The sequence below is a fragment of the Acromyrmex echinatior genome, chromosome 1, assembly GCF_024713525.1.
Source record: "Acromyrmex echinatior isolate Ae372 chromosome 1, ASM2471352v2, whole genome shotgun sequence".
Classification (NCBI taxonomy): domain Eukaryota; kingdom Metazoa; phylum Arthropoda; class Insecta; order Hymenoptera; family Formicidae; genus Acromyrmex; species Acromyrmex echinatior.
The window spans coordinates 17,704,991-17,720,165 of NC_141852.1; the positions used below are offsets into that span (position 1 = coordinate 17,704,991).

Genomic DNA, 15,175 nt, shown 5'->3' on the forward strand with positions numbered 1-15,175 from the left:
TGACGGTAATTGATGCAGCAATATGTTATACAAAAAATTCACTGACTAATTAACAAGATAAAAAAAGCAATATAAAGTTTCTGTTATTTTGTCTAAGTTTTTCATGATTGATATGGTATAATTATTGAATTAAAATTGATATCAAGGCAATTATTATTCTTACTTTCTCAAAAAAATCTATAATTTTTTAATTTTTTATTATGAAATATATATTATCATACCTTGCATAATAATAATAATAATAATAATGATGATGATGATAATAATAATAATAATAATAATAATAATAATAATAATAATAATAATAATAATAATAATAGCTTTTTCGAAGAAAGAAAAGAATGTGCATGTAGACACAAACAGAAAAACATTCACACTGGAAATGGGAGGTGTTAGACGCTATAAATTTTTGAAATAATTTATTTTGTTAAACTATATAAAGCACATATTCGTAACATATATACTGTAGTGAGAGTGGATAGTGAGTGATCGGAGTGACAGAGTGAGTGAGCGAGTCAGTGAGTGAGTCAATATGGATCAGTAGACTTCGCTGAGCACTTTTCGATAAAAAATATCATCACTACGACCAGTGTGCATTTAACGTCATCAACGATTACATACGATATAATTCTCTCTTCGATACATATGTATACAGTCGTTTCATTACAGGTACCTATCACTTTGTTGTATATGCCCGCTATGTCTCGGCCGCGTCCTATATATATCTCGACTGATTACGTGTCGCAATAGTATATATAACTCCTACGTATTTAAGGTACCTACATTATAAAATCGATAAACTCCTTCGCTGTTGATTGATTAAGACTGAATGTAAAAGAGCACAGCAGCGGCAAGACGTGAAAATTCTTTTAAAATATCGGCTATCGCGCTTCATATTTCGTAGGTTGAGCCCATAATGAAATATTGTGGAGTGTGCGTCCATCGGTAGGAATTTAAATCTTCCTTTTTTTAAATTATTTTTGAGATGTGTCGATACGATATTTTAGCGGAGTAGTTGACGCCAATTTCATCGATCTGACGCGACATTGATATACAGGATATTTCGAAATTGGCGAATTAAAATACATATTAAGAGAGTTCTCGAAAAAAAAGTTAAAAACTTATTTGCCATTTTTCATTCCAAGCAGTAATTTTTGAGCAATAGTTTTCATTTCAAGTTTTTGAGACGTAAATAACCACGGCTTTGTTATTTTGTATCTTATGTTACGATTTATGTATATTAATTAGTTTAAGGATTAGCGCTATAAGGCGAATATCATGGCGAATAACATTTTTGCATCAATGAAATTTTTGTCAATGAAAAAAATTTTTCGATTATGGTATTTTGATTCATAAATTTCGAAACACCTTGTATACTTGCATTAATTAATCGAGATTGCTTTAAAGCCTATCGGTCGATTAGTAGCTGGTCGTTTACTTTTTGTACATATACGATCATTCAATTCTTTCTTCAAGTGACTGTAATAAAATTTTTTTTTTATTATGTTACTTCTTTTGTTTTCAATCCATCATCAACAGGACCGGCTCGTTCGCACGTGGAGAAAAGTCTCGCCCGAGATGAGAGGTTGGCATTATTACTCTACATCATCAATCAACGATCATTCGTCACGACACTTGTTAACAGCGAGTTAATTAATCTTGTGTGCCTGGCATTGAAAGCTTTCTCCCTTGCGAATTCCGCCGGCGTTTACGTTTATTGCAATGCATGATATCACTCGGTCTCTCTTATATTTTTCATCACACATATACACTCTCTCTCTCTCTCTCTTTCTCTCTCTCGCTCGCTCGCTCGCTCTCGCTTTCTTTCTCTTTTTCATGTATTGTCCGCTTGGCTTATTTACATACTACATTGGGCTTCAACTGTACACGCGGATATATACCCATATGTATATTCAATGTACATAGGTACTCAATTCCCATTCGTTCTCGTTTCTCGTGAGCGTAATTTACAATAAACTAGTTTTGACGTTTTCATTCTTGTCATCGTTGCCGTCGTCGTCGTCGTCGTCGTCGCCGTTACCGTCAGTTGTCCTCATTTGAATATCGCATAACTCACTAATACACGCAGTATTCGACACTCGTTTCCGAAGCTTTAAATCGTACGCATAGCAATCTCGGTTTTATAAAGGTCGCGAACATTTAACCGATCGCTGAGTCGCGTTTTTATCTGGAGCGACTTCGGCTCATTTTTGATAGGACTATAAGACTGCTTGAGCTTCGTAATCTAAAGACCATGAATTCGATTGGATAAGACATAATTTTTATCTAACTTGATTTATTGTTTGCTATCACATAAAGAACTGATTTATCAAGTAAATTTTATATAGAGTAGAAATATTCAAGATGAATAAAATTAAATAAATTCATAAAAGACATTTCAACATAATACATTTTACATAGAACTATCTCAAAGATAGCAAAGATCTTAAAAGGCTAATATTTTCTAATATGATTCTAATCTTTTATATGATATTACATTTTATTATTTTTAACTCGATTTTGATAAAATTTATCAGGTTTTTAATATGTGAATGCATGGTCCTCAGCAAACGATGCTGTTGAAATCCGAAAAAAGACAAACTTGAATGTATTAATGAAACATTTCAACGCGCAGAAAAGCGATCGTAATTTAATTTACTATCAGTTCGCCAAGAAAATTCTGCTATTTTGAGAGCAATGTAATTAAATTCAGATTTAAATAATTCTCTAAAAGAATTCTTGATATAACATAACGTAAATATAATGTCTTCAATGAAGAAGGAAGTCGATATATCTGCCTCTTCTTTTACTTAAGCAAGAAAATCAAATTAAAATTGATGTATATAGTATGCTTTGAAATGTAATAACAGTAGTACTGTAATTATATGCACAATTTCGTACATACAACTAAGCTTAAAGTGAAAAAGATTCTGGAACCGACATTATCATATTTTTCATGATGTTCCGCAATGCAATCAATATCGACATCTTTGTGATTATAATCGCTGTTATAACAAGTATCATATTATATGTATATATTGATTGCGAGCTTTGACATAACTACCTCTTTTTCGACGAATTTGATAATAAATATGAAGAAATGACATGTGCGCGGAGATATTCTAAATTAATTTCATATGATAATGCTGCATACTTGTCACCAAATTTTTTAATGAAAATACTTAGATGCATCTTCTTTGTACTTTAAAAACACTTTTTTATAATTCAAAATCGAGACACATGATTATACATAATTTGTATTTTAATGAATAAGAAAACAAATGTGTGAAAATAAAATGCAATTTAAAAAATTAAAATATTTGTAATTATTTGTTTTATAGTGCATGTTAAATCCAAGTATATACATTTAGATTTTAGAGCATTTATTAATATTCAAATTCCAAATTTTTTTTTAATTGCGTTATTGAATAAAATTAGAAGAAGTAATTGATGACAATTTTACATTAATCTTTCATGTATTAGTCATATATTATTTATCTCGCGCGCTTCTGTTCTACTACAGAAAATAAAGATTCTTCTATATTTTCACTATTTCTTGTAGAAAAGACTACGCACAAAATTGTAATACAGTATAATACAGTCACATTTACATGAGTCATAGGATGGAGGAGAAATCAGTTTTTTGAACAGGCAATACTATAATTGCACCAAAGTATTTATTCTTAGAATAAATAGCAGCGAAGGCACTAAATTATATTAATATCTGTTCATTAATGATTATTACGAAAGTAAAGTTAACATTTTTTATCAGCATACAAGTGCCGTCTAGAAATAAGAACAATTCCAGAAACTCTATTCTTTAAATTTTTACAAATACGAGCGTCACATTTTGCGGTACGCAAGGAGACTGTTAGATCTTTTTAATTACATTTCATTTGATGCATTTCTTTCGCATTTACTTCCTATTATGCAGTAACATAAACTCTTTGCAAAATATTTATCGCAATGCCGATTTGGCAGACTAACGCTGCAACAACGAATATATTTCACGCTGATTGAAATCCTAATTATGACACTCGCCAGTAACTCATTGCAACCGAGAAAAATTAGAGTAAATGTATTTGCAGACATTTACGTTAGTCGCGTCGTAATGCGTGTGGAAATCTATTGACGAAATATACAAACGTTTGCCTTATTTTCGCCGACTTCAGCATAGAGACGTCGTTACTTTTTCTCCACTACGTGATTAACCTTAATACTTGTTTCACTTTGAAATTGTTCTCTCCGCTACTTATACGATTTATCGCGATTGACTTCACTGGTAGAACGCGTGTCGCTTTGTAATATTTTATTTGCAATTCATTCTATATATATGTACACGTCTGTCCGCGCGTCCGTATACATCGGTAACACGTTCGTTTTATGCGATATTTGATAGCGGCAATCGGAAAATAATCTCCAGCGAGAAATACTTCGATACAACTCTAATAGTCAGATAAGAAATACAGTCGTCGCAGTCGTGTGTTTTACATAGTTGCTATTTATAGTAGTTTTATAAAGTTTTGTTATAAGCACATGTGGACGTATTATAGTGTATACGTACGCGCGGACATATTTAACATAGATTACATTATCAGTGATTAAATAATAGCATAGAAAATAATTGTTTTCCTCGCCACGAAGCTAAAGTCTTTCAACTATTTGCCATTGACCTTTGATACTTGATATTTTTTTACTCTCATTTTCTTATACATAGTTTAGTTTTTCAACTAGTTAGTCGCTAGTGTGATACTGTATGAAATCTCGGAGTATGCATGTACGTGTGTATATGTGTTTGTTTGTATGCTGCATGTGTTTATACATTCGCGCTCGTCATGCTTTGTCGCTATTCGAACGATTATGTATGCGGATGCACGTATAATTTCGTCGGTAGGCAGGACACAGACGATAGATGTGACGATATGCACTAAAAAAAGACGTTCTTTTTTCGGATAAAAAGCAAGAACGCTTTTGAATAAGTGTTATAAAATATATTGCTACAGAATGTATGATATCTTAAATAGTATGTTATTATTTATAATTTGATTTATAAATGGCCGAGTTTCTCTCTTTCAACGATGAGAGTAATACCGAAATAAATCGATAATACCGAAGAATACGAAGATTGTGTTGTCAGAATTTGAATTTTTTATTTGAATATTTGGAAAGTCACTTTAATTGATTGGCTTAATATCTGCTGAATATCGCATGCCTGAAAAAATTTGTGTAATTGCGATCGCGATATTGATAACTGAACTAAACGAGAGAAATTATCGCGTGTATTTATATATTCGTATCAAATATAATGCCGCTAGATAAGAATATAATTTAAAATACGCGCGCAATTTTGTTTGAATATTTTGAATACGGATTACTTTGATTGAATTAATTGAAAATTACGAAAAATCACTTTGGGTTGCAATTAAAATAATTAATAATCGTTTGTAATCTTTTCATGATTTTTCAAAATTATTATTTCGCTATTTTCGCGTGCAAAATTAATTAGATTTCTTTAAATTCTCTTTTACATTAAAAATTTCCGTCCTGTTTTCTTTCGTACCCGCGATTTCTTTTTTTCTCCACATGGCACATGTATCAAGGCGCGACGTTTAAAACTAAAATATTAGAAAAAGAAATAGTTCATGGTATCCCAATAGTTCATGTTGACTCTCTCTACAAGATGAGTTATGGAGTTTAAAAACAGATAAATAAAATTTTGTTTTCCTATACGCGAAATGTATGACGTAGAAATTAAATGGACGGGCGAAGTTGAGTATTGCTATCCATGGTATGTACATGATTAATGATCGCTCTTTCACTCACTAGAAGTAATTCAATCTTAATATAATACATTTAATTATATATACTCTCACTTTACACCTTCATCCCTTACTTACATTTTCACGCGCTTCTGAGAAGTCTCACATACACTGTTTTAGAGTGATTGTTTAACTTCCATCGGTTATTTTTGTTAACGTGATTACACGGATAATATCTATCGCGATCGATCGCGATCACGGTATATCTTATGCGTGCACACGATGAATATAGGTACTCTTTTCTACTTATGTTTTTCTTTGATGTGCATTGGCTTTTGACTCATTTGCCTATTGTGTGTGTATATGACTTTGTGTACACCGTATATATGTATGTTTGTGTCTGTGTGTATCGTGTGTCATGCGTATGACATGTTTACTTATTATATTATACCTTCTCCGCCACGGTATCTCAATTATACAGTAACATTTTGCTAAGGCATTCGTTATGGCAAGTATATTTTAAAGGTGCCGTGTCTAAATACGCTCGTGAAATACTTCTCGTACACTTTATAAAAGTATAGTCGGCCGGTTAATTCCCTAAATATATATAATATAGCCAGGCTAGGAATCGAATCGGTTTTTTTTTTTAAAAAGAAACAACGGCCCCATTAGAAAAGAAGTGTGACCTTGATTCGAATTTATATATATTTATATTCATATATATATATAGGTATGCGGCTTGCACATTCGCGGCCCGCGCTAATTTTTCCCTAATCGCATGCAGTTCCTCCATCTAGATTTGTACGCCTAATTATCCCGTTAGTAAAATATATCGAATTGCAAATTGCTACGTAAATCGCAAAACGAGAAGAAGTTAGATCTCGAAAAGCACGAGTGTGTGTTCCTTCGGCCAGAACGCGTACGTACTACTAACTTCCACTCGGTATAAAGAGTGACGCCTAACGAGGTGCAACTGCATCTCCGAGATGTCGTACGATAGCTTGAGATATTCGTACATACCAAGCGTTATTAGCTGAAGGTCTGATTGATTTTCTCGTTCGAATTAATTAAATGCTTGCTATTAATTATTGCTTACTCACAGCATGAGCTGACCTTAATGAAATACGCACAGCATCGTAGAACGGCGTAGTCGGCATATTCATTTATTATTATTATTTTGTATTCTTATGACACATGTCAGATTTTTTGCGAGTAATGGCATAGCATTAATGAAAGTAATTAGCTCGCTCTTGCACTTAGAATTATTGAAATTTGAATATAAATTTCTACGTATAAATTTGGATAAAACTGTCATAAATTTATTTATCCTGCACGTATTCTCAACGAAAGAGTCTAATTATATTGGATTCTTTTAATATTAATATCCTCAAATATATAATCAAAGATAGGTTTTATAAGCTATACCATTAGTATCGCGAAAGATGCCGACACTGTACTTATAAAGAATCGCAGCATTCTTACTCTGCCATGTATTTCATCCAAATTTTTGTATCATTTCTGCAGCTAAATTTTCGAAAAGTAAATCTTTAGATCGCTAAAGAAACGGAAGCGAAGTCGCGTAGAAAAATCGAAGCACATTTCATTGAAGTATCTCTATCCTTTCATTCATCTAATCGCTTCGTTCAATCAAGCACTTTCATTATAACTGATAATGCTCTCCGTCTGCTTTCCTTTGCACGCTCGAAAAAACGATCGTAATTACAAACGCAATAACATGTAATAGAAAAAACGGTAGATTCATATCAGCGCCGCAACAGCGTACATACATATTCATACCATAAGCACGACATCGAATTCCCGCTCATGGTGTGAACCCTGTAGAAAACTCTTTCGTAGAAAATTGACGCTAGGGTAATGTTTTCTTCATTTTATTTTTTTTTTTTTTACAAGGCGTACTACACGCAGGTTTCCCAGCTAGCTGCCCTAGCTTTCACACGGTGTCACGATATTTTGAGAGAAAAAGCACGAAAATTGAAAATTCTTAATATGAAATTTTAATTAGCAGCAGATATTATCGAAACAGATATGATATAAATTCGATGAGATAGTCGTTTAATGCGACTTCTGACGAGAGATTACCTGCTGCTCCTTCGATCGTGGAGTTTTATGGCTTAAAAAAAAAACAAAAAAAAAACTGTAGCATGTTCTAGCACCATTGCATTTAAGAAACTGTTAAGATCTACGTGATTACACACTTCTATTTAATATTATACAAGAATTACCGCACGCGCGTATGAGCTCTGATGTGTGCATATTTCGTTGTTTCAATCACATTTGATTTTCGAACAGTTCTAGAAAAACAGACAATGGTAGCGGATCTTCAAATGATACGTTCGCATTTGTCAATAGTTAAAATAATTTTAAACGGTCAATCGGAATAATTTTATACATTGTAGATGTGTTTAATAGTGTGCAACACATAATGGAATAAGAATAAAATATGTTTTTATTGCAAACCGTAATTGTTCTGGGAGTACCGTGTCACCGTGCGAAAACTATTGAGAAACACTTAACAGCGGATCATCTAATAGCATTTTATTTAGCTTTGGACAGTCGCATGTTTCTTTGTCGATCGTTCTTATAGCTTTTGATCCTTGAAACCGGAAACGGAAATAGTAAGTCTACTTCGAAGGGAAGATAATTTTAAACCGTCGTTCTCATTTAGCATGATATTTAACGAATGAGATTACCGATGAATACTCGAGAGATGTACAATATGTGGAAATTTTGTCTAAGTCTTAAATCTGCTTTAAGTGAACTGCGAGATTGAATTCTAAAAAAAAAAAAGGAGAACAATAAATCGCTATACCAATAAAGCATTTTTGCTGAGCGCACTGTAAAAACAATTCTCGCATCCAGCGAATACTTTCGCGACATCTTTCAACAGAACGATTGATATGTGAGATTTGAAACACCCGTTTACGATTTCGTCCTTTTCTTCGCAGCATCCCATTCTGCATGCTCTATATAGATCGCGACTAAATTGACGCACTTTAATCAGCCTCGGACGACAATTGTATCTAATGCTCTTGTAATTCAGTGCACGCTATCCGGTTAATTTCTTGCAACGAATGCAGACCCGTTTCTCGTCTTTTTTTTTTTAATTTCGAGCTTCCTACTCAATTCATTGCCGGTACAGACACTATATGCGTCCATTTCCGATTTCCGGATCTATTTCTCCTCCCTCTTGCCCTCCCTCCCCCCCCTGGTCTGATCCAATATATATTCCGCTGTTCACGCGCAACGTGACTCTCAATACAAAAACTATTCACCTCTTTTTTATTTTTATTTAATAAGTGTCTCACTCTTGTCTGTTTATGGAGTAAGGTTCACACGCCTCAAATAGTCACACGATTTCTCTGTTTAATCCTAAAGAATTATTCTCCCCCGTTTTCTTTTTTATAGTGCGCTATAGAGATGTGTATCTCCTTACGTACATATTACGTACGGTATTATGTACATGTAATATTTCGTATATGTATGCGAGTAGAGTACTAATACAGCACTTCCTTGCTGCAGTTTCTTTTTCTTTTTTTATCGTTTTATCGACATAAGTAGACAGTGGCTAAATAGTGTCTATCAGTTAGCAGTGGTAGTAAGAGTACAGCTTCCTCTGTTTCTTTTGTATACAATCACTTTGTTCTTTCCCTCGCACTCGTCTCGGAGCACAGTAACAATGTTATATATATATATTTATTTATAATATTTATATTAATGCGTACTCTCTTAGGCCCGAACCGGCAGATTAATCCTAGACCGTTCGTTACAGATTAAACTATAAAAACGTCGACATGCGGTCTATGACTACTCTACCATTGGAATGTTTTGACCTCTCGTACGCATTCTCTCTCCTTACACTCTCGTGGCTATTATATAGTATTTATATTTATATTTATATATATTGAGTATGAGACGTGTGTTGAAGATGTGTAAATAATGACAAAAAACTATGTCTCTCTTACATGAAAAATAGGTACTTTTTTCTTTTTCATTTTCTCTCTCTCGTTCTCTCTCTCCCTCTCGCACGCGTGTGTAAGTGTTCATGTTTACATATATATATATATGTATGAAACGCGCGTCTAAACTCTTATTATGTGAAGATATATGTACATTGATGTATTCGCGATAACGTGTATACGCGTCAACTAGAAAAAACGATTGGCTCACTCCTTTTCAATCGTGCGCCCGCTATAATGGAGTCTCGTCATCATAGTATAAGTAAAAATAACATTCGGGCGTTATTTTTAATAGAGGATGATCGATTTATTTCTCACGCAGAAGAGAGCACCGCAATCTCGAATTTGAGAGAAAATAAAAGCGAATAACTGCGTTCGATCGCATGCTTACTAATGTCGAAAGGACCTCCCTTTAATCCTAAAGAGCACAGCCGCGATTTAACATACTCTATTTAAAAGAAATGTGTTAACTTCATTAATTTTATAAAGTGCAAAAAAAATAATTTTCTTTTTAATGAATTTGATAAAAATATGTTTGCCTTGTTGTAATTTTATAGAAATTCAGGAACTGCTTATGTTGTAACATGATGCTACAAATATACTTGTGCTCTTTGGGATTAAGAAGTAAGGAGCACGGATTAGGATTTATAGTTGTGTAAACTAAATAGTACTATAATTATCTTTTAAAAACTTCTTTAGCCGAATGCTAGGAGGTATTTGAAATGAAATATTCTGTTTGATTTCGGTTAGCGTCTATAAAATATACGCAAAGCGAGATCGATCGGTATGGTTCAATTGGCCTCGAAGATATTGGTATTTATAAAACGTTATTTAAAACGGAATACAATAGATCAAGCTCCGGGGGGATTATGATGTATAAACTGCTTGTAAGTATCGGTTTAGTTGGTGTCAAACCATTTCGCACGTAGAGCTGAACATTATAGGGTTATCTTGCAACACGATATTTAACCACTATGCATAATACTTCATATATGTGTATAACTGTATCATTTTTTTGGTAATTTATTTAGTCGCCTAATTATGCGGTAGTGGTGTAGTAATCATTGCAAGTAATAATCGTAACAATAATAATAATTTATTACATAGTATTTATAGCTTTTTTATAGTACATCGCGTATTTTCTTGTTTTCATTTCATAAAAAGATACTTTGCTTGCATTACGCTTATAATTCATTCATTGACATGTAACCACAGCGGCCCGAAGGACTCTCAACAAGTAAACACAGCCTTCAGGCCCTCGGTAGGATTTGTAGAACCGGTTAATTCTTATAATCGCATTTCAAACTCTCTCTTTTTCTGGATTCGTCCGCGGATTCTTAAACGCGCGACCGTAATTTCCTTCTTACCGATCATATTTCTGTACCAGGACGGTCTATCCGACATTGAGTCGCAACATGTAATCACTCGCGGCTTTAGTGTCATTATAATATAAAATGAACTGAAACGTAGCAAAATAAAGGAGGATCTATCAAATAAGCGGAGTCATAGAACGCAAACTTATTTCGCGTCTGAAATCAGAAAAAGAGCCTTCACTGATAAGATATTTTTAACCCATCTTACGTGAACCTTTTCCCCTTTGTTCTTAGTTCTGTATTTCTTTCCCCGCACGGAGTATTACGTTTTTTACTTATTTACGCGGCTCTAATGCAGTACGAAGCTAAGGATAAATCGCGTCAACTTAATCGGAGTACTCTGGTCTTACGACGATTTCTCTATGTTAGTTGTTGCTTTAAAAAAAAGAGCAATCTAATTCTTCACGTAGATTATATTGATTTTTTTCTTCTTTCCTAAAGTGCGAAACGTCAACTTGCAAAATCACAGAGAATTACGCTCGTTACACTGTTACTTAGGATTATACCTAATTTTTTTCCCCACGATGTGGGCTACATATTCTCTATAAACTTCTAGGCCTGCTCTTCGTCGTCTTTGAGATCTTCATTCTTCGCTGCGTCCATCCATCTTTAATATTGCATCTGATGCGACGCGGCGATTGTTTTCAATGAAGAGACACGGCGTAAAACGTGGCTCCATGTTCTCCAACCGAGATACAGATATTTTTTCTTTTTTCTTCCTTGTGCTCGTAAAAGATTAAAATTTCGCGATTATTTGGAGTTGCTTCGTCATCATTTTCTAAAAGGAATCGAATCAAGTTTGAAAGATAAAGGGGCCTAAAATGTAAAAGTTTTTCCTTTATTCTTCAAACCTTTCCTTTCCATCACGGAATTATTTTGCGATATATGTTTTATTAAGTTATAGTAGTTTCATAATTATTGTATTTTATTTGTTCGCGGAAATCTGTATCATGATTGGAGCATAGGATTCGATTTCGGTGGTTTTGCGGTCCTGGACGAAAATGCCGTCAGATTAATATAAGAAGGCGCTATAAATCGATTGCTAAAGGACTACTGGCATGGCCGATATCTATGTATAGACCGCTGCTATAGGATCGCCCTAGCACCGGGCACAAAACCACCACAGTTATCCTATCGATGAGATAAGTTCTATCATTCTTCTAACATGGAGCCGTTAGTATCTCTGCATATGCTAGTAAAACGAGTGTCGTCATTGATACGAATCTTTGTGGAAAGTGTCGCTCTTGTGAAAGATCCTCCGTCCTTCCCTCGTAAGTTCTTGGCTCGCGAAATTGTTCTCAGACTTTGGTCTGGGCAAGAGGCAAGCCGGCAGCGTTCTGAGCTCCATGCTATGTACCTGAAATGACAAATTTTATTAAGATGATACGCATATGTATCTATTTATTTCTATAAAGAGAAATTGCAGAATATTATTTTATTTATACTATTCGTTCGGATTAAGAATAAGTTGAAATCGGTAAGATTAAGGATTAAAAATATGTCGAGAATGATAATGTATTTCTTCTTTTGGTTGAGAGAAGAAATGCTATAAAAAAAGGCATGTATTTATAGCTTAATTATAAATTTTACGAATGTAAATGTCATTTATTCGTGTACTTACTGATTCTTCACTGGCGCTGGCATGCGCGGCCTGCTCCGCGAGCGCATTTACTACGGCGTTTATCGTTTTTGATTCGCTGCCAAGATCTTCCTCGCGATGAGCCACCAAGTTAGGATTCTTCCCAATTTTGTTTAACCTACAAGGAGAGTATGATTAAGCGTAGGGAATGTCGCACGGGACATAACCGACTACTATTCACACCAAATTCTAAACCGCTTAGCAGCACAGTGATTCATCCCTTTCGTGGCACTTTATAACCCGCCGCTTATCTGTACTCAACAGCCATTATTATTTGTTTCGATACTACTTGCACTGCTAAAGGTAGTCGAATGAAGTAAACTAAAAAATCACTTATTTTTGTCACACTGATCACGGAATTTTGAATAATATGCGAATATATGAAACAAATAATAAAATAAACGATCTATTAAGACCGTATATGTGAATACATAAGAAATAAAAATATAAAGCCTGTAACGATCGAAGCTGGATCTTAGATGCTTAAATAATTTTCATGTGAATTTATATACCATAAGTGATCTTTTGAATTGCGCGCCGAATTAATTGTTTTAAATAATATATGTGGTATATAAATTTACATGAAAATTATTTAAGCGTTTAAGATCCAGTTTCGATTACAGGCTTTAGACTTTTATTTGTTGGATAAAAATAAAATAGTAATCTCGATAATCAATTTTTATTTAAGAAGTTTTTATAGCTATTTTATTTTTATTTTTAATTATTAATAAAATATTTACAAACTATGAAAATACGATTGCGAATGAAAATATTTTTAACAACAATTTATAGCTTGTATTTTAACGGAAATCTCGTAACACTTAAATAATTTATAAATTTATAATACAATTCTTTGTATAATCAAGTCTGTATAAAATTGGTTTGTATGTGGACGTGTGACAAAAATGATATTTCAAATAATTTGTAAAATATGTTATGCCAAATTATAAATAGAACATTATCATGTAATGAATGTGTCGAGAGTGTAAAACTTTTGTCACGATGTTGAACTACAATTGTTATTTATTTACTCAGATAATATCCGATTTCATAAAATTTGCACTATATGCATCGGAAATTTTCCCTTTCATGCATGTGAATATAAAATAAATTCCGGTCATTCGAAATATCGTCGTATTAAAGATATTTCGAACGGATTTAACCCTCTCAACTCATTATAAGTATCAGCTGAATTCCGTAAAACGCATGATGTGCATGATGTGTAATTTTATCCTTGTTTAACATTTGATAAACAACAAGAATAAAATGATACATTATGCACATCATGCGCTTTACAGAACGCAGCGTCATAAGTTAGTGCGCTTTTATCATAAATTTGTCTCAAATTCTTCCCAACTCCCCAACTATCTCGCTTAAAATTCATAAAAAAGTCAATGAGCGACAATACGTCGCTTTAAATTTTTCCTTCGATAAATAATAATATTTCATTGACGTATGTGTGTGTATGTGTGTGTAAAACAAGCGTCGAGTTCTAACAAACACATACGAAAATCAGTATGTTAAGGCGAGAGCGACATGATTTCCACAGGCAGCAAATGACTGATCTCCGTTTTGTCGGACAGTACGAAATGCTCAAATAAAGTAGATGGGAGTGGGAGTGATGATTGACATCTATTAGCACACCAACTCGATAGAACAAACCTAACCAAAGCTTATACCTCTCGGCGGCAACACTCTCCATCGTTCTGCGCATTAGGGGATACTGGTCCAATACGGCGTTGAAATGGTCCACCGAGAGGCTGAAGAGATTGCAGTAGGTCTCCGCTCGGACCGACGCCACCCTTCTCGCGTTTGTCAACAGACAGATTTCGCCGAAGTAAGACCCGTCCGATAACGAGGTCGCTACTTCGCCGTTTGCCATCACGATATCGACTATGCCTTCTTGTATGAAGTACATTTTCGAACCGATTGTACCCTCCTTAATGATGATATCACCTGCAAGTATATTACACGCTTGAATATCACGCACGATTCCTGAGCGACGCACGAAAAGATTCCTCCTCGTGTTACGCCCAGACGTTTTATTTAGCGAGTAGGAAACGCATTTATGACACTTGATACCTGGCTGGAAGACTTCGTATCTGAGTTTCGTCACGACATCCGAGACGAAATTCGAATCGGCGTTGGCGAAAAAGGGCACGGACGCCACCAGCGATCTGCAGTTGTAGTTTATCACATCCTGAAATGAGGCACGATTTTAGTAGACATATCTGCATTTTCTTTAATCTAAATATGGTATATCTTTTCGATGCCTTCTAAAAAATCGATACTATGTTGAATATTAATATCATCAATTGGAAGGAATAAAAGATTTCTTATATTTTCTATCCGCTTTCCCTGAATATTTTCTCTCTCGATATAATATTTTCTCAAAATAGGTTTTTTTCTAGAGACCGATACTATGTT

General features: G+C 34.1%; 1 protein-coding gene across 9 annotated transcripts in view; it reads right to left on the reverse strand.

The window, feature by feature from the left end:
- Positions 1–404: 404 nt before the first annotated feature.
- Positions 405–15,175, reverse strand: part of Ih (hyperpolarization activated cyclic nucleotide gated potassium channel Ih) — a 120,871-nt gene continuing 106,100 nt past the window's right edge. For 5 of the 9 annotated variants that reach the window (XM_087405383.1, XM_087405399.1, XM_087405362.1 and 2 more), the window contains 4 exons: positions 14,831–14,948; positions 14,428–14,704; positions 12,731–12,866; positions 405–12,466 (listed from right to left, as the gene is read on the reverse strand). In XM_087405383.1, the coding sequence (XP_087261509.1) occupies positions 12,320–12,466; positions 12,731–12,866; positions 14,428–14,704; positions 14,831–14,948 (678 nt within the window). In that variant the 3' untranslated portion in view covers positions 405–12,319. Of the gene's footprint in view, positions 12,467–12,730; positions 12,867–14,415; positions 14,705–14,830; positions 14,949–15,175 lie in introns of all 9 variants that reach the window. The other 4 variants (XM_087405358.1, XM_087405387.1, XM_011070726.2 and 1 more) reach the window with 1 other exon arrangement.